At 46.5% G+C, this 19,942-nt stretch overlaps 1 protein-coding gene and 3 non-coding genes across 4 annotated transcripts; all 4 read right to left on the minus strand.

The window, feature by feature from the left end:
• Positions 1–136: 136 nt before the first annotated feature.
• Positions 137–209, minus strand: TRNAV-UAC (transfer RNA valine (anticodon UAC)). The gene has a single exon. It is a non-coding gene; the product is annotated as a tRNA-Val (tRNA).
• A 2,311-nt stretch (positions 210–2,520) lies between these two features.
• Positions 2,521–2,594, minus strand: TRNAT-AGU (transfer RNA threonine (anticodon AGU)). The gene has a single exon. It is a non-coding gene; the product is annotated as a tRNA-Thr (tRNA).
• Positions 2,595–5,897: 3,303 nt separating this feature from the next.
• Positions 5,898–5,971, minus strand: TRNAI-AAU (transfer RNA isoleucine (anticodon AAU)). Its single transcript has one exon. It is a non-coding gene; the product is annotated as a tRNA-Ile (tRNA).
• Positions 5,972–7,928: 1,957 nt separating this feature from the next.
• On the minus strand, positions 7,929–14,827 carry PRSS16 (serine protease 16). The gene is made up of 12 exons (XM_061399286.1): positions 14,357–14,827; positions 14,120–14,280; positions 13,177–13,276; positions 12,906–13,035; positions 11,244–11,367; positions 10,934–11,011; positions 10,802–10,849; positions 10,047–10,349; positions 9,053–9,194; positions 8,556–8,735; positions 8,331–8,476; positions 7,929–8,213 (listed from the first exon to the last, which is right to left on the minus strand). Exons 1-12 carry the CDS (start codon positions 14,424–14,426, stop codon positions 8,145–8,147), a joined length of 1,551 nt encoding a protein of 516 aa, XP_061255270.1. The 5' UTR covers positions 14,427–14,827; the 3' UTR covers positions 7,929–8,144.
• Positions 14,828–19,942: the final 5,115 nt, after the last annotated feature.

Genomic DNA, 19,942 nt, shown 5'->3' on the forward strand with positions numbered 1-19,942 from the left:
AGTATTTTAAAAGGCCGTAGGTGAGAGCACGGGTGCTCTGAGGATACGTTGGAATCGGGAACCTTGGAGAGGGCAGCAAAATCCCAAGGAAATCTTTGCACTTGTCTATAAGACAGCAAAAGCCGGCGGCTTGGGCTGTTTCCGCCCGGTTTCGAACCGGGGACCTTTCGCGTGTAAGGCGAATGTGCTAACCGCTACACCACGGAAACGTCACGCCCGTATGAGGTATTACAAGTCCCATAAAACGGCATACTCGGTTCCTTGGTTGCTCCCCACTCCCCCCGCCCCCCGTCACGCCCCCAATCTAGTAATTTTGAATATTTCTCTTGCAGAATGTGTTCACTCGCGGTGCCTTGCTTTCCATCGTTTCAAAAACTTTTGCTAAAAGAATAATATCGAAATTCTATGGCTCATACTGCTACTGCTGCTGCTAAGTCGCTTCAGTCGTGTCCGACTCTGTGCGACCCCATAGACGGCAGCCTACCAGGCTCCCCACCAAACCTAACTCAGTGGTGGGGGTGGTTTAGTCGCTAAGTCGTGTCCGACTCTTGCCACCCCATGGACTGTAGTCTGCCAGGCTCCTCTGTCCATGGGATTCTCCAGGCTGGACATCTGGAAACAACCCACTGGAGTGGGGATGTTCCCGACCCAGAGATCAAAGCCGGGTCTCCCGCATTGCAGGCAGATTCTTTACCGCCTGAGCTAGGAGGGAGCAGAGTCCAAACACCTTCCCAAACATCAGGCAGGGTGTCCTCAGGTTCCAAGGGCATTTGATTACGAGCAACAACCCGATACTGTCCTGTGCCTTTGATTTCCACCTCTCTTCCTCATCGTCGGAGCCAGAACACAACGCACAGAGTCCTGAAGACCACCGAACTTCCGAGAGGGCCAAACTCGCCTTGGAGGAGACTGCCGAGCGGGGTTGGGATGGCCTGTGCCCTCTTGACTCTGAGAAAGGAGTGCCAAAAGGAGCAGTGTTTGGGAATTCATGGGACTGGATTTTGCGCCAGAATAAGTCGAGGTGGGAGGCATCAGTCAACTTATTATCCAGCGTCACTCACACTGCCCTGGAACGACTGTGCTTTGAGCGATCTGAATCTGTTCAACAGATGCCCACCTTTGCCTCTCCTTTGTTTTTCTCTTCATGTCACCTGACCTTCCTCATTGTATTTTCCCTCTTCTCAGTACTTCCCTCGAGGACCAGGAAGGTGCTCAGCAGCGAAAGTGTAGTCTTTCATTAAATCCCATGTGAGAAATTCCTGATTTCTTTGCATCAGCTCTGCATCGGCATCTTTCACAAATAGCAGCGCTGAGAGCTCCTGCTCTCAGCAAAACTAAAACTAGGATTGGTCACAACGTTGCAGGAAACAGAGTCGAGAGACAATATTTCCCAATCAGCAAGTTTGGGATTTAGTTTCCCATAATTTGATTAGAAGTTTATTTTTAAGCCAGTAAGGAGTAGCCCCACCATGTACCCAATCCTGACCCTACCAGATGTCCTGAAAAATTATGCAAGCAACTCAAAGGGCCCTTTGGGGTATGTGACTCCTGAACGCACAAAGGCTTTTCGGATCAAAATGTACTTTTTAAACAGTTGAAGTTCATAAACAAAGAATGCTTTAAAAAGTCAGTTTGCCCGCACCTTAAAAAAAAAAAAAGAATATAATTTTGTGTATTTTGTCATTGACTATTCTTTATCCTCTTTTAGATATAACCTCAGTTCTTCTCCTTCCAAAATTTCCAGTATCGTCAAGAGTCCATTTCACATCGAAAAGAGGAAACAGTTACAACACAACTTGATTCACACTACCGTAATTTATATTAGAATGTCTTTCCTCTTCTTTTATTTCTTTTGATTTCATTTCATTCACTAAGGATAAATGAGTAAAAACAATGCTGGATTACCTAGTGATTCAGGAAGACAGCTGCAACATATGGAAGTGCAGAACTTGAAAACACACCCACTGAACTAGACCAGTAAGTCTCTGGCCTTGCTTCATGAAGTATCGTCCATGGAACAGGAGTGTAGCGTCTGAGATTGTAGAAATGCTGACTTTCAGGCCCCTGTTGCAGATGCAGTTATTTAAAACCCTCATTATAATGGATCACACCAGGTCATTCACATGCCCATAAAATTTTGAGAAGCGCGACTGTAAGGCACTACTAAAGTTGGTGCCAAATCGGGGTGGTGGGAGTTCGCGGGGGAGGGGGTGGCTCTGAAGAGGGACATGACAATTCAATGATTCCATGAAGAAAAACAAATGACTCCATTGTGGTAAAAGTTCTAGGAGGCAAACATAATTGAAGAGATCCCACAAAACCAAACTGGCAACTTCTGAGACCTGATCTAAAACGCGAAGGAAACACCGAGAGGCAGTTCTAATTCTCATCTCAAGACCGTCTGAGAACCACCTTTTTATGGCTATCGGGAGAGCATTCCTAGTACTCCCGGGCTTGATGGGAGGTAAACAGATTTCATTTTTTAAACTTGTTTTGCTCTATTTAAAACAGTCTTGCCTGAGGCCCCGCTGGGATTTGAACCCAGGATCTCCTGTTTACTAGACAGGCGCTTTCACCAACTAAGCCACGGAGCCAGCTGCAGTTGACCCTTGGTTCCTAACATTATTTGAAGGAGTTTTCGCTTTCCTGGCTCACCAATGCATTTCTCAAGAACTTAAGATCAACACTACAATCTCAGGACTCTTTCTCAAAATTTCTATCAAGTCTTTTACCCTCTCTTGTCTGAAATATGCACAGAAGTTTACATGCTGAGCCAAGACAAGAAAAACCTTCTGAACCTCTGAACCCTTGAAATCGATAGCCAAGTCGTTTGACTTTTGCACCTTCCTATGGGAGATACTTTTCACTTTCATGCATTGGAGAAGGAAATGGCAACCCACTCCAGGCCAGTGTTCTTGCCTGGAGAGTCCCAGTGACGGCGGAGCCTGGTAGGCTGCCGTCTGTGGGGTCGCACAGAGTCGGACACGACTGAAATGACTTAACAGCAGCATGGGAGATACTAATACTTCTCCCTTTCGAATCTGTAAAAGGAAAACGATGGTGCTTATCAGTCTTGAAACATAGCATGAAATGGAGCGCTTGAAAGGACTTCACCACATCTTTTGCTACGCTCACTGTCAAAGAGCAGTATCTTACAAGAGAGGAGTGTGCCTGTTCATATTTATTTTAGAGCAACGTGGACGGTAAAGGCATGCAAAAGGGAAAAGGAAGGTAAGAATTCAGCAAATGTCAACATGCAAGAATGATGTTTGACACAGAAACACAGACAATTAAAACTTTGGTAGACATGTCTTACATTAAAAATGTCATCAAGTTCTTGACTTGTCTGAGTTCCTAAAATGGACACTTACTGCATAATTATCAGAGAATAGTCCTCTCCTCTGAGCATGAGGCAGTATGCGATGATGCTTTAGAGCTCAAACTCGGATGTCAGACTCCACTGATTCTTTGTTCCAAATCTGTCATTATACTCGTGACTTTGAGAAAATGTAAAACCTCTATTTATTATTTTTATTTACTCAAATTCTTTGAAGAGTGCTGGCAGGTAGTGTAGATTATTTCTAGCCTCAATCTATAAGACTGCTACAAGTGTTCTATATCTAGGCCGCATAAACAATACTGCTTCCACAGGTGCTAGTGAATAGTGTCAGGAAGCTGCCAGTATCTTTTGCAATAACAGACTTTTGTTTTGTGGTTTGTTTGTTTTTTTTTTTTTCCCAACAACTGTAGCTTCTCGAGTACTTCTGTAAAGGTAGGTCACATTTTCCATTTATTTCTATTTGAAGAACTCCTTCATTGCAATCACATACTGCTATAGGATTACAATTTTTCTGCCCAATGTGATTGCACTTTATCAAGTATTTTGTGAATTAATGGGAAAACTAAGTTAAGTTAGGAACCACCTGCTGTTAAGCACATCAAAGGCTTAAAAATCAAAGCACACAAATAAGAATAACACACACACACACACACACACACACACACACACACACAAGAAAACAAACCCACCTAACATTAAAGTAACCTTTGGTCTCCCAGTTCAAAAAAGAAGGGGTGAGTAATATTGCCTGGGCAAAGTATGATCTCTGTGACGACCCCACGGAAGAACAGTGAACTGGCCATTGTTCTGTCTGAAAATCTTGGATTGTGTCATGGGAACACAGGGCAAGACGGTCTTGCCCTTTATAATGGGCAAGATGTCACAAAGAGCAGTGGTTAAGATGTTTATTGACACAAATGGAAATATTTTCTGGCCAAGCTAGGAAAGAAAACATTTCAGGTGTTATTTGAAACTTTGTGAGAGAAACTCACCGAACTTCAAGTTCAATATACACCGTATAGCTCCATTTCAGATGTCTTTTACAGGCTGAAGACGAATGTCATTGGTCTGGTTTGCATTTCAGTGTGGGAATGGGACTCTGGGAGAATAATCTGCAGCATGTACCATCTTGCACAGGTCACCATGTAAATATTTCTGCATGTCCTTCACCAAAGAAGACATCAATCACATTCCTTCAGCTTTTAAGAACTGCCTGTCATGGACCTACTGCCCACCAGGCATTTGTCTCAACTCTGATTTAAGTGGTGGGAAACAGACACATTTCCTATGCGAATTTTGAAACACAAATTTTTATTTTGGAGTATATTTAGAAAAGTTGCAAAAACAATAGAGTTTCTTTGTACCCATTTCAGAGTTTCCTTTAATTAGCTTCTTGGGTTACCACGGTACCTTTATTAAAGCCAAGAAACCAACACTGCTACTTTAATAATAACTAAACTCATGTATTTGTGTGTGTCACATCTGTTCTTACACTAATGTCTTCCCCCCCCCACCCACGGGATCCCACATTGCATTCAGCCTCCTCTGGTCTGTGATTATTTCTTGGTGCGGATGAATTATTTTTATCCGGTATTTTTATGACTATCTTCCAGTCTAGGTTTGTCTGATAGTTTTCACACGAAGGCCTGGGCTACAGGTTTCTGGACGAGACCACAGAGATGAAGTACTTGTCCCATCACTTCCTATCAGATGTGACTTGATAGGAGGATAGCTTACCATTAGTGATGCCAACCTTGATCACTTTTAAGGGAGTGTTTGCTGTTTTTCTCCCTGGTGAAGTTTCTTCCTATGTTTTCCTACTTCTTCCTGGATATTTAGAAGCTAGTCGGTCAGGATGGCCCATATTCCAGAAGGGAGAGGTTAAATCTCCATCTCCTGGTGGGTTGGTGGAGAATAGTTCCAACCTTAGTTGGAATGCATCAGTAAGAAAAATACATCCCTTCTCCTGTATTCATTGATTTACTTATTTAATCACTGATTTATAACAGTACGGACTCATGAATACATATTTTATACTTAGTTTGCATCATTATCTCAAACTATATTATTTGTTGTTCAAAGTGTTTCAGGTTTGGCCATTGATGGCTCCAGCTCATAAAGAGACAGCTGACAAAACTGCTTCCTTCCTGCTGTGTTTGTATCAATAGAGTTTTTTCACATAGCATTTGAAAAACCTTGTTTCATCTTTTGCTGATCTAGTTAAGACTCAAGTGTGGAAATGTAGAAAGTGTAGATGGTTTCATAGTCTATTTTAGGAGGAAAATAATCCAGTAAGGTCAGTTTCTTTGCTGGAATCAGTTACCCTGTGGATCAAAATGCGCCAAAGCGATGCTCTATGGCTTGCTGGGTCGCTGACTGCTATCCTTTCGTCCTGCGGATGCGAGTCAAACATGAGGAAAGATGTACGATTCCAGTGACAGTTCTCCCCGAGAGTTCCGTGTCCCAGACATGAACTGGGATGTAAGCGGTGAACCTAAAATGGATGAACCGTCACCTTCTGTGTGTAAGTGTGAAAAACGGTAGTCTTCACACAGCCTGGCCCGTACGGGGATCGAACCCGCGACCTTGGCGTTATTAGCACCACGCTCTAACCAACTGAGCTAACCGGCCAGACATGGGAGTGTGAGATCGTGTTTATGCTATTAAAAGAAAAGGTATCAATACGGCTTTTCCGGGAGCTGGAAAAGGAATACAGTGAACCCAAACGACCACAAACTAATACTCAAAGAAAGAAGAAATCGCATTCTTCCTCTCCCCCATCGTGGAATTAGGGGGAAACAAAGAGGAATTCTTAGTATTTGGCGTGAATGAACTCTATTTCCTGAGGACTGAGGTAATCAAAACTGTGGCAAACCTGCCTTAGAGGTAGGCCTGGCACCACAGCCACATTGATAGGGAGGCTCTGAGAATACTTGAGGAGACGAGGTAGCCCAGGACAAACCCCAAAGCCATTAAGTAATAAATGGAGAAGCTTGCAAATAAGTATCCAGCAAAGTAGGAGGAAAATCAAGAGGAAGTGAAGATTGGAGGGTAGACCTCATTCTTTCATCTCTCGGCAGGAATCGAGCACCCATGACTGTCAGACCATGGTGCACACTGTTAAATGATGATGGGAATCACTGAGGCTAGACCTCAACATGAGGGGCTGTGGTTCAAGAGCAGCGTTTGTTACAGGGTAGCACCTGTGAGTCGGACACGACTGAGCGACTTCACTTTCACTTTTCACTTTCATGCATTGGAGAAGGAAATGGCAACCCACTCCAGGGCTCTTGCCTGGAGAATCCCAGGGACGGGGGAGCCTGGTGGGCTGCCGTCTATGGGGTCGCACAGAGTCGGACACAACTGAAGTGACTTAGCAGCAGCAGTAGCACCTGTGTTCTGCGCTAGGACTGATCCTCAGGAGAGAGAACAGTGTTACTCCTCAGGGTTTGGAGTCAAGAAAGGCAGGGAACGACCCCTCACAGAATGGGCTTTATGCCTCTGTTTCCACACTCCTGCCCATCCCTCCCCTCATCCCACTCGTCTTTACTTTCCCTCCACTTCCCAGCTTCCCAGAGGCACTCAGGCCCCTTGACTGGCTAACTCCTGGTCCTGGTGAGGGTTGAACCAACCTGTGAACATGGTATTGTTGGCCGTGCCAAGGCAGGCCAAGTAGGCCCCCGTGAGACTGGGTCTAATCTCTCAGAGATTAGGTGTCCTCAGCAGGAAGGCTTGATCAGAACCCTAAACCCCTTGGATTGGAAGCTGGACTTGCCCAAGCGTGACATTTGATTATGGGGAAAGATTGGTGAGTGAAAAAGAAGGAAAACTAAAAGACAGACAGAGAAAGACAAGGGTGAAGTGACAAGAAGAGCAGTAGAGGCAATGAGGAAGAGCCTAAGAGACAGAAACTGAGCCTCACGGAGAAAGCAAGATTGAGAAGATAGCAAAGGACAGGGAAAGTCTGAAGAGAGAGGAATAGGGGCCGAGAGAGAGTGAGAAAGAAAGTGACTAAAGGGATGCAGAGACCAAAAATGAGAGACAGAAATAGAGCAATGGAGATAAGTAAGGACAGAGCAAGCAAGAGGGGAGGAAAGTAGAAAGATACTGAATGAGCAACAAGGGCCGAGACAGAGACGAAGAGCAAGAAAGAGAACCAGACTAAGACACAGAGAGAGACAGAAATGAAGATATTCAGAGAAACAGGAGCAGATTGAGAGACAATTACAGACAGAGAGAGTTTGGAGACTGAGGGAGGAGGGTCCAGTGAGAGCAACAGTGAGAAGCAGAGACAGGTCAGGGTCTGAAGTCCAGAGACAGACAGGCAGCAAGGCACCCGCCCAGTACTTGAACAAAATTTGAGCCTGAAGCTGATTTGCAGGGGGAGGAGATGAGCGTAAAGAGCCGTGTTTATTTGACATTTGACATTTAAAATAATATTCTCATTGAGTTGTGGAGATGGGAATGGCAACCCACTCCAGTATTCTTGTCTGGAGAATTCCATGGACAGAGGAGCCTGGCAGGCTACAGTCCACAGGGTCCCAAAGAGTAGGACACGACTTTGTGACTGAACAAAAATGACAGAACATTGAGAATAATCACTTAATTTATATAACTCTTTGTAACAAAGCACTTTTAGTCAGGAGTGAGGATTTTGCAGACATAGGATGGTTTTATGCAGGACAGTTGCCAATTGTGAATTCCTGGGAATTTCCTCTGTCAGAACAAGCTGCTTTTTCTTGTGGAATAAACGGATACATCCAGGAGTGAGGTGGCCCTTCTGGAGTTGGTGAGGGTGTAGGATTCAGACAGCACCCCTAACTTGGCTCTTCTTTGCCAGCCCAAGCCAGGTCTGCAGCTGCTGGGAGACTTTCTGTAGAGAGGTGGGGAGAATTTGGAAAGTTCAGACTCCAGGGCTAGTAGAGAGCAGGAACATGCAAATTAGCATGCAAATGATAATGCAAATCACTGAGAGCTTTTTCTCTCTTACCTGTCGCGCAAGGCGGAGGCTCGGGGAATCTGAGGGTCTCTCAGGTGCCATGTCCAAGCAATGAGAAGCACTAGGGATGAGAAGGGCTGGCTCGGAAGATCCCAAAGGCTGTGTTACACTTAGCACATGCCAGGGGTCTGTATCCCCTGGAAAGAAAGGAAAGGATGGTGTGTTGAGCCACAGCCAGGCAGACACTAAGGAGTCAAGTTCTGATGGCACACTCACCATTAATAAACAGCACTTGGGTGGCTCCTGGGGTCTGGCCACCATAATAGGAGTTGGTCTGGGCCACAGCCTGAGCTACAGATGAGGTTGAAAGCCCAAACACCTGTTCACATAGCTCAAGCTCGGAGGGCAGAGCTGGGAGCTGGGAGAAAGGGCACCCGGGGACCTCACAGGTGACGTCTGTGGAGAGAGGGATTCATCAATGTGGAGTATATAGCCAGCCCCCTACCTCTTTAATAATCATGTTCAGAGCTCTCCCCAGTGATGACTGAGACAGTTCCAGACCCTCCCTTCAGTGAGTTCACGGTCGTCTCAGAGATGCACTCAGCCCAAGACACTGATGGCCTAGAATGATCAGAGCTTGATAGAAAAATGTCTGGAGTGAGGTTGGGGGTGTCTCAGAAGGAGCATAATGAGCCTGGACCACCTTGAGATGGCTTGTCTGGGCACAGCAGAGACCGTATGTTTGGGAGGTGAGAGTTTGGCCAGTCACTCACAGTAGCCAAACTCGGTACAAGTTTGGTACAACCACTGCCGGTCACCCACGCTGGACACTTGGAGTTCTGTGACCCTCAGCTGTGCCACTGTCTCTGCTCGAGGAATGCTTAAACACCTCTGACCCAGGCTGTGTGTGACAACCTAAAGGACAATACACATACATATATGCAGACATACGTTCCTTGCCCCTGCAGCCCTGGGCACCCCCCACCCCTCCCACCCCCCCACCCCCGGGCCATCAAGCCAGGGCAGGGCGTGGAGCCATTGGTCCCTATGGGTCAAAGTCAGAAGTCAGAAGAGTGAGTTTCTGCGTTTTCCTGGGGTCACTGGTCAGAGGTGCTGGGGACCTAGGTCCCTATGGGTGAGAAATTAAGGTGCTAGATGACTAGGAACTTCTCATCTGTAAAGTTGATCTTGGGCAAGTGAGAATATCTTAGATCTCAGTTTCCTCAGTTGTGTGTGGGGACAATAGTAGTGTTTACTTGCTAGAACTATTTTAAGAATTCAATGAGATAATATATGTGAAACACACCGCACAGCATTTGGTGCAGACATCGATGGAAAAGTGATAGCTGGATTGTAGAGGCTGGAGTGCGAGGGAGTCTGAGGCTAGGAGCCCCGCTCTCTAGGAGAACTGTGTCCCGAGGACAACTGTGTCCCCTGGACTATTGTTTTTCCTTCATTCTACAAATACTATTTGAGAGTTTGCTGTGTGCCAGATTCTCTTGCAGGCCCCAGAAAGAGGACAGAACAATGTAGGCAAAATATTAAGCACAGTCGCTAACATCTGCCTACTGTGCTCCGGGCTCCCTGTTCCCTAGGGCATACTGCTCCTACCTCATTTCACCTCCGAGGTCCTTTTGAGATGTAATGCCCATTTTACACACGAGGAAACTAAGGTGCAGAAGGGTTTACTCTTGCCCAAGTTCACACAGCGGAGGTGGAGCAGGAATCCTCGCTCTGCTCATTCTTGGCGGTGCTTAGGGTTCTCACCTGCACTGCCCGACGAAGCCCGCGGTAGGGTGCAGAGCCGCTGCAGTTGCCCTTGCAGTTGCCCCGATCACCGAGGAGGAGTCTGCAGAGCTGTCGCACACTCAGGGGCGCTCCAGCTTGCCCATCGTACTGCACCGCACCTCCCACGAGTGCCTGCAGCGCCCCCAGAAGCTCGGCCTGGTCCTCAGCGCGCTCCAGAGACCCGCACGCTCCCAGCTCCACGCTCAGCGTTGCCCAAGCCCCTCTGCTCGCGCGCAGCCGCCGCTCCACCTCCGCAAAGGCTGCGGACGCCGCCGCCCGGCACTGCGGAGAGCGAAAGGCAGCGTTGGTGAAGACTTGGGCCCGGGGTTCGGCCTTTCCCTTTCCGTGACCCTCATCCTCCCTGGGCTCCCCACTTTTCCACATTCAGATTCATACAGGGGGCAGTTGAAACTCGCTTTTGCTCGAGGCCCCGCCCTCTTCCGGCTCCTCCTCCGGGCCGTCCCACCCCAGGCCCCGCCCACACAAATACAGCCTCCTGATAGGGTCGTCCGTCCTCAGACCCCGCCCCCGTATCAGCCCCGCCCCTGTAGGGTTCTCCCTTCTTGGTACCCAGACCCATCTTCAGCTCTCGCCTTCCCAAATTCACCCACCTCTCGGGGCTCCCAAGTCTCTGAGACCCCAACACCTTGCAAGCTTCAGCCGTTTTCTCTGGCCCCCATCCTCAAGGCCTTTTCTCTTTCCCTATCCCCCTCCGACTGGGCCCCAACTCATACCTCCAGGGATCCGCCAATCGCAGTGTTCATTAGGCTTCTAGACACCACCTAAAGTCCGGTCACGGAAGAATATCAGGTGATTCGCACCACCGAGGCCTTCCTCCCCCCGGGCCCACCGCCCGCCATCCTTACGTCATTATACTTGGAGAAATCCAGTATGGCCCGCACCGGAGCGGAAGAGGCGATGGAGGCAAAAAAGAGATGGGGAAACTGAGGGAGAACAAGTTATCAGCCTGGGGGCTGAAGGACTGGGATCCCATATCTGCCCGCCCCTGTGTCACTCACTCGTTGTGTGATCTTCTACACACTGAACTCTTACGAAGGCAGATTGGGATGGGGGATGGAGGGAGGAGGGTCTGGAAGGAGGTTTTCCTATTATCTGAGTTATGGACCTCGCAGTCCAAGTTCCTTGCCCCCAGTCCACCCAGAGGGGTCCCAGGACCTTTAGCCGGGCCCAGGCAGCCAGGGAGCCAGCATAGGAACCTCCGAAGCAGATCCAGGGGCTGGTCGAGGAGACGTTGAAGAGGCGGGAGAGTGTGAGGCGGGCAGAGGCCGCATCCGCCAGCCTAGGGTCAGAGGAGAGGCTGAGTCGGTTCCCATGGGTAGGAATCCCTGAAGATTCCCCGACTTACAGGCAGGGATCCAGAGACAAGAATGGAGAGAGCCTGGCCAGAAGCTAGGGTTTTTTTCTCATGAGGTATTTCTGAGGATTCCCCATACCTACACACTCATTTCCTCACAAGTGCCTAGATCAGGGGAGACTCATTTGGAAAGCTTCTACTCTTCACTTCCAGACTAGGTGGGAGAAGAAAAATCTTCAAGACAGTTTAGGTGAAAATCTAAATTATAGGAGGGATTGGAGACTATCAAAGAGAGCTACTCAGGAAGAGGAAGGGGCCTAGGCTGGATAGGTTAGGAGGTATTGGCGGAGAGGGAAACACGATTAGAAAAAGAGACAGATATTGGAATATATCTAACATCCTTCCTTTTTTTCTTTCCCTTTGGCAGTACCACAAGGCTTCTGGGATTTTAGTTCCCCAATTAGCAGTGATCGAACCCATGACCCCTTCAGTGGAATCGTGAAGCCCTAATCACCTAATCACCAGGGAATACCCTAGCATCTTTTTTTTTTTTTTAAATCCCAAATGCTTTCTCCTCTCCCTAACCTTTCTGAAACAGTTTGTAGTTAGTGTCATCCTACTGCAGTTGGAAACTAGTTTAGCTTGTGAAAAGATTAAGAGACAGGAATATACAGGCAGTGTGATACAGATGGGGACACAAAAAGATGGAGACAAGAGTGAGGCAGAGAAAGTCAGACTGATTACAGACAGATACAGAGATAGAAAGCAGAAAAGGGAGAGATAAGTCCTGGGGGGGACAATAAAGTAGGTGAGGGAGGAAAGAAAGAGAAGGGATTTGGTATAGGTGTAGGGTGCACTGAAGGAAGTGAGAGAGGGAGCTAGACAAATATCTGGGGGAAGCCCACTCTTTGAAGAAGGCAGAGTTCAAAGGCTCAAGGAAGCGATGTGCCTGCAAGTCTGGAGAACAGCAAGGACTTCAGTGTACCTGGAGCCCAGTAAGAGGGAGAGAGAGGCCAGAGAGCTAACTGGGGAGCCTCCAAAGCCAGCATAGGAGCTTCCAAAGCAGATCCAGAGGCTGGTGGAGGAGATGTTTCAAAGGTTTTGTCTTTGCTCTGAGTGCGATGAGAGACATGTGAGGGATTTGAGCCAGGAGAGAGGTGATCTGGATTGTGGTCTAATGATCACTCTGGCTCTTCATCTGGAGAATAGACTGATGGGATCAAGGACAGAAAGGAAGCTGTGTCATCCACATAAGGGATTCTGGTATTCTGGACCAGCAGGTCATAGTGTGATAACAAAAGATAAGAATACAGTGGAAGAGGTGGAGAAATAAAGGATAGGGAGGGAGAGAGATGGAGAGACAGAAAAAGAAAGAATAAAACACTGAAAGACGGAGAAGAAAACATGGGACCAGGGACTCAGAGGTCAACTTTGGGCAATGGAAGAAGAGACAAAGATGTAGAGAAGCCAAAATATAGTCATCCTCAGTCCCATGACCCCAAACATCCCCTACCCCCACTCACGCATGGCGGCTGGACAAGAAGCGGAGCTGGGCCGTGTCCAGCCCCTCAGCAGGTATACTCAGGCCATAAAATCTATGTTCCAGACTTATCACCAGGGCCCCCCAGATTGGGGCCAGATTTGCAGGGTGCCCTGTGAAGAGTCCAAAGGGGATATGTGTGAGGTGGGTGTCAACTCTTGCAAACCTCAGGCTTTACAGCACTTCACAGTATACAACTCCCCTTCCTCGCCTCCACCAGCTTCCCCCTGTCTTTCCTCATGCTTGCTTCTTACCTCTCATCACTGAACCAGGTCCAAGGCTGCCTTCACCCCCCAGATGCAGGAATACAGGTCCATCCTGGCTGGTCCAATGTTGGTCATTTACCCAGTACCGCTAAGAGGTGGGATGGGGAGGAAGAAATGGAATCGTGAGAGTTCTGACCTACTCTTTATTCCCTGTTCATTCTGGTCTCTTTCCCTAATGGATCTTTTTTATCTGACATTGACTTGTTTATTTACATGTTCATTTCTCTCCTGTTTGTCTCCTCATCTAGAATGTAATATCTGCAAGGGCAGATATTTTTTTCAGCTCTTTCACTTTGATAATCCCAGGGTCAAGAATAGTGGCTAGGAAGTGGTAGGCACTTGCTCTATATTGAGATAATTATTGTAGAATAATTAATGAATGCAGGTGGATTTAGAAATAAGGCCTGTGTGAGATGACCTTTGGAGACTGTGGGGAGAGCAAGTGTAAAAGAGTAGGTATAAAAGTGGTAAATCTGTTCATTCATTCAATACATATCTTCAAGTGCCTATTGTGAGCCAGGTCTGGTTCCAAAGCTGGTCCAGATTTTTGCTCCATATTGAGACTTGGTGGTGCATTTGGTGATTAATCTGAAGGACAGGGAGAAGGGGGGTGGTAGTGAGGGGCAATGAGGGAGTGAGAGTGAATGACAGGGAAAAGGAAAGACTGAAGGATAGGACCCAAGGACCAAAAAAAGTGGGAGGCTAAAGAAAGGAAGGGGAGACTGGGGGATAGAGGGCAAATCTAAGACACAGAGGGGCTAGACTAAAGGGCCATAGGGATACTGACAGCAGATATCAGGTAAGACTGATGGGGAGAGGACGAGGTGACAGAGGTGTAGAGATAGGAATAGAAAGCAGAGACTGAGAGGTGGAGTAGGGGGACTGAGAAGGGAGTAGGGTGGGCAGTGGATCTCCGCTCTCCTGGCCTTACCTGCAGGAAGGAGCGTCTGTCAGAGGCATTGAAGGGGTCCAGTGGCTGCTCCAACCACCCCTCTTTTGGGAGGGTCACAGAATCTGGGCCCAGCCCCAAGCCCAAGGCTGAGCTCTCCTGAAACCTCAGGATGTGCTCACCAAGGCGCCGAAGGAGGGAAGCTGTGGGACGTGGAGGGGAAAGAGTCAGGCCGGGGCTCCCCAAGGGGGCCCGGCCTGACTCTCAGGATCCTCCTACCTGGAGCTGAGGACGCCCAGAGGGAAACCAGGAGCAGAGGGCCCAGCCATGGTACAGGCCCGATGTCCATGCTGTCCAGTCCTTTGTGGGAGGGCTCTAGGGGCTATGTTCCCACCACTCACTCAAGACTTCCTCTATTGTCCGAAGGGCTGGCCTTTCAATTTATAGTCTTTGATCAGGAGCTCAGGTATGTTTGCAGACTCCTGTCCTGGAACAGGTCAAGCTTCTGTTGGAACCATTCAAGCAAGGCAGGGACGCCAGAGTCTGTATATAGAGCCCTGTGGCTGTGGCCCCTGGATATCCAATTCTCTCTCTGCTCTTGATTTTCTCCTCTCTTGTCCCTTGATCTCCCTTCCCTCTGGCCCTCAGTCTCCATGCCTGTGCCTCACTCTCCCCTCTCCTTCAGGGGCCATCTCTTTCTACCTCAGGAGCCCCTCTTTCCCCCACCCCACCCTCCAGCATACTTTCAGTCCCCCTCATTTGCCCCAATATTCAGTCTGTTTGTCTCTTTGTTCCACAATTCTCTTTCCATCTTCTCTCTACTTCAGTCTCTCTCTTTCGTCTCTCTCTGTCTTTCATCTCTCTCTCTCTTTCAGTCTTGGCATGTCTATTTTCCAGTCTCCCCTTTTTTCCTGCTCCCTATCAATCTCATCCCCACCCTCTGATCCACAATCTCACCACTTTCCTTAGATCCCTTATAGCACTTTGAATATTTCTGCAGCAGCAGAATATTACTCCTACCTCAGAATGCTTGCCCCTGCTCCTCTCAACTCTATCTATTCCTATTTCTCCATAAATCTTCATGGCTTCCTCCCTCACCTCAGTCAGATCGCTATTCAGAGTCCAGAAAGGGTCTTCCGTGGTCATCTCTTTAAAAATTGTCAAACCTGAGCTCGCCAGCCCCAAAGAACATCACAGTTACCTAGGGAGCCTGTTACACATGCATATTTCTGGCCCTACTCCAGAGACTCTGATCCAATGCGCCTGGGTAGGAGCAGAGGACGCTGTATGCCTACGAAGTTGCTTGTAGTAATTTTCTGGCAAACAGGACCAGGAATCGGGCAGGGAGCCCAGGGTAACAGTAGGGTCCTCATAAGAAAAAAGAGTTGAGGATGAAACAGCCATCTTTGGCAATAACGAGGAAGCAGTTTAAAAAATCCTCCTCTGGAGCATCTTGACCAACAAGAGACAGAAAAACAAACAAGTGGGAGGCACTTGGTTGAAGCATCTACATCCACAGAGGCCAGAGCAGGGAGGCAGGACAGCTTCGAGCTCAGAAGTCCACAGAAGGCACTGGGGAAGCATCCTCGACCTGCCGCTTTCTAGTTCAGTGACCCTGAGGAGGTTTTGTCACCTTTTAAAGGCTGTTTCTACATGGTGTTAACCACCATTCTCTGCCTCTTCCTACTCATGTCTTTGGTTCAAAGCACTGCCCTAATCCAAAGCTGAATGTACCCTGAAAACAACAGAACATTGAAATTAAAGAAGATCTAAGTAAATGGAAAGTTATCCTGTGTTCATGAGTTGGAATATTTTAAAATGTTAAGAAGGTATTAATAAAAGGGTCCAAATGGGCAGAGAAGGCAATGGCACCCCACTCCAGTACTCTTGCCTGGAAAATCCCATGGATGGAGGAGCCTGGAAGGCTGCAGTCTATGGGGTCGCTGAGGGTCAGACACGACTGAGCGACTTCACTTTCACTTTTCACTTTCATGCATTGGAGAAGGAAATGGCAACCCACTCCAGTGTTCTTGCCTGGAGAATCCCAGGGATGGCGGGGCCTGGTGGGCTGCCGTCTATGGGGTCGCACAGAGTTGGACACGACTGAAGCGACTTAGCAGCAGCAGCAGCAGCCAAATGGGGGGGGGGGGGGGAGGAAAGGTCAAACCACTAAATCTCCTTTATTCTTTACTCTTCTTCATAGCAATGTATCATTATCAGAAGTATAAATATTTTATTTATATAGTTCATCATCTGTCTCCCAGATGAGAATAGTAAGCTCCATAGGGCCATGGATTTTTCATATCCTTTGTCCATTGCTCAGTGCCTGGTTCTTACAAGAGTGTACACAGTGGGCAATCAATAAATGTTTGTTAAGTGAATGAAAAATCCATCAACCAATGTTGATGGGGTTCTACTCTAAAAGTTTATCTACAATCTGGCAACTTCTTTCCACCTCCAGTGCTATCATCTTCTTTTAGCCACCAGCATCTCTGACTTGGACTATCACAGAAATCACTTAGCTTTACCTCTATTTTCAAAGCAGACATATTTTACTTCTGGACAATGCACTCTTCTTTAATGATTAAAGCAAAGTATACCAGATATTTTTGATCGGCCACAAGATAGGCTGTTCTAGTTAACATAAAGTTCATGCAAAGTCATGTGTAAATCAGCATTCCATTCCTCAGTATGTGAGGTAACATCCTTTTCCTTGTTAGGTATCAGGGCAATGCTTGTCTTGTAAAATGTGTTTAGAAGAATTTCCCCCTCTCTGATTTTTTGGATGAATCTGAGAAGGATTGGTCTTAATTTTTTGAATGTTTGGTAGAATTTATTAGTGAAGCTACTGGTCCTCGACATTTGTTTGTTGGGAGGTTTTTGATTACTGATTCAACTTCTTGCTAGTAATAGGGCTGTTCAGATTTTCTGTTTCATCAGTATTCAGACCCAGTAGATTGTATGTTTCTGGGAATTTATTTCTTTCTATCTTGTCCAATTTGTTGATGTACTATTTTAAAGCAGGTACCAGAATCTGAATCTTTGTATTACTTTTGTATGAAAAGGTTTCTTTGCCAGCTGACTACGCAGCTTAGTTGGTTAGAGCATGGTGGTAATAACACCAAGGATGTAGGTTCAGTCCTCATATGGGCCACTGCAAGGCTTTTGTTATTTACTAACTGAATATTTCAAATCCTGAAAGATGATGCTGTGAAAGTGCTGCACTCAATATGCCAGCAAATTTGGAAAACTCAGCAGTGGCCACAGGACTGGAAAAGGTCAGTTTTCATTCCAATCCCAAAGAAAGGCAATGCCAAAGAATGCTCAAACTACTGCACAATTGTACTCATTTCACACGCTAGTAAAGTAATGCTCAAAATTCTCCAAGCCAGGCTTCAGCAATACGTGAACCATGAACTTTCAGATGTTCAAGCTGGTTTTAGAAAAGGCAGAGGAACCAGAGATCAAATTGCCAACATCCACTGGATCATGCAAAAAGCAAGAGAGTTCCAGAAAAACATCTATTTCTGCTTTATTGACTATGCCAAAGCCTTTGACTGTGTGGATCACAATAAACTGTGAACAATTCTGAAAGAGATGGGAATACCAGAGCACCTGACCTGCCTCTTGAGAAACCTATATGCAGGTCAGGAAGCAACAGTTAGAACTGGACATGGAACAACAGACTGATTCCAAATAGGAAAAGGAGTACGCCAAGGCTGTATATTGTCACCCTGCTTATTTAACTTATATGCAGAGTACATCATGGGAAACCCTGGGCTGGAAGAAGCACGAGCTGGAATCAAGATTGCCAGGAGAAGTATCAATAACCTTAGATATGCAGATGGCACCACCCTTATGGCAGAAAGTGAAGAGGAACTAAAAAGCCTCTTGATGAAAGTGAAAAGGGAGAGTGAAAAAGTTGACTTAAAGCTCAATATTAAGAAAACTAAGATCATGGCATCTGGTCCCATCACTTTATGGGAAATAGATGGGGAAACAGTGGAAACAGTGTCAGACTTTATTTTGGGGGGCTCCAAAATCACTGCAGATGGTGACTGCAGCCATGAAATTAAAAGACGCTTACTCCTTGGAAGGAAAGTTATGACCAACCTAGATAGCATATTCAAAAGCAGAGACATTACTTTGCCAACAAAGGTCTGTCTAGTCAAGGCTATGGTTTTTCCAGTGGCCATGTATGGATGTGAGAGTTGGACTGTAAAGAAAGCTGAGTGCCAAAGAATTGATGCTTTTGAACTGTGGTGTTGGAGAAGACTCTTGGGAGTCCCATGGACTGCAAGGAGATCCAACCAGTCCATTCTAAAGGAGATCAGCCCTGGGATTTCTTTGGAAGGAATGATGCTAAAGCTGAAACTCCAGTACTTTGGCCACCTCATGCAAAGAGTTGACTCATTGGAAAAGACTCTGATGCTGGGAGGGATTGGGGGCAGGAGGAAAAGGGGACGACAGAGGATGAGATGGCTGGATGGCATCACCGACTCGATGGACGTGAGTTTGAGTGAACTCTGGGAGTTGGTGATGGACAGGGAGGCCTGGTGTGCTGCAATTCATGGGGTCGAGAAGAGTTGGACATGACTGAGCGACTGAACTGAACTGAACTGAACTGATTAATTTTGCTGCAGTCACCTAACAAATTGGAGATAACTTCACAGACATCAACTTGGGAATGAATGTTGACTTCATTTGTTCTTCAGCAGTGACACTACCTTCCTTCTCCTCCACCCCTGCCCCCAGCAAACACAGTCCCAGCAAAAAATGAAATTTCAGCATTTCAAATTTGGCAAAGGGGCATTTTCACCATTCACTGCTTGAAATCCAAAGCCTATGTTCATTTAAGGAGGGAGCAGTGCTGGTAAGGCACTATCCCTTTGAAAGAGCTGATGACTGATATTTTCTGAGAGGGGACTTAGGGTAGACTTTCAGAGGGTCAGTGGGTTGACATATTCTGTGGAAGCATGGTTCTTCTGGAGAGACTCTTGTTGTTTGGTTGGCACTCAAAGGGATGTTTACTGAAGTAAGTGCATCCTGGCTGGCTCATTTCAGAAAGCAGGAGTTGACAGTGATTGGTTGTGCAAATGTTCACAAAACAATTATCATGGATAGATCAATTGGTTTAAATTCAGGTCTGGTGCCTACTTGTTACCATTGCTACAGAACAGTCTTTTCCTAAGTTTGTGATTAGTATGTGTTCTCAACATTTTGTTTTGGCATAAAGCAAACATTATTTGTTTGTTTAACTATCCAAGTAATGAAAAATAGTGGACTTTCTGGTGGCTCAGATGGTAAAGCATCTGCCTACAATGTGGGAGACCCGGGTTCGATCCCTGGGTTGGGAAGATCTTCTGGAGAAGGAAATGGCAACCCATTCCAGTATTCCATGGACGGAGGAGCCTGGTAGGCTACAGTCCATGGGGTTGCAAACAGTTGGACACGACTGAGTGACTTCAATCTCAATGTATAATAAAAATACTGATTTTATTATTGAGGACCTTTCATTGATTTAAGCCTTGAGGGAATTATACTACATGAAATAAGTGAGACAGGAAAAGACAAATCCCGAATGTTTTATTTACATTTGGAATCCAAAAAACAAAATAAATCAAAATTGAGTTCATAGACACAGAGAACAGATTGGTGATTGAGAGGGGAATGGAGGATGGGTTAAAGGAATAAAAGAGGTCAGAAGGTACAAATTTCCAGTTATAAAAGAAATGTTATGGAGATGTAAGGTACACCATGGTAGTATAGTTATTAACAATAATACTGTATTGAATATTTGGAAGTTGTTAAGAGAGTAGACCCTAAAAGTTTTCATCACAAGAAAAAATATATATATAAGATGTA

The sequence above is a fragment of the Bos javanicus genome, chromosome 23 (assembly GCF_032452875.1).
Source record: "Bos javanicus breed banteng chromosome 23, ARS-OSU_banteng_1.0, whole genome shotgun sequence".
Taxonomy (NCBI): domain Eukaryota; kingdom Metazoa; phylum Chordata; class Mammalia; order Artiodactyla; family Bovidae; genus Bos; species Bos javanicus.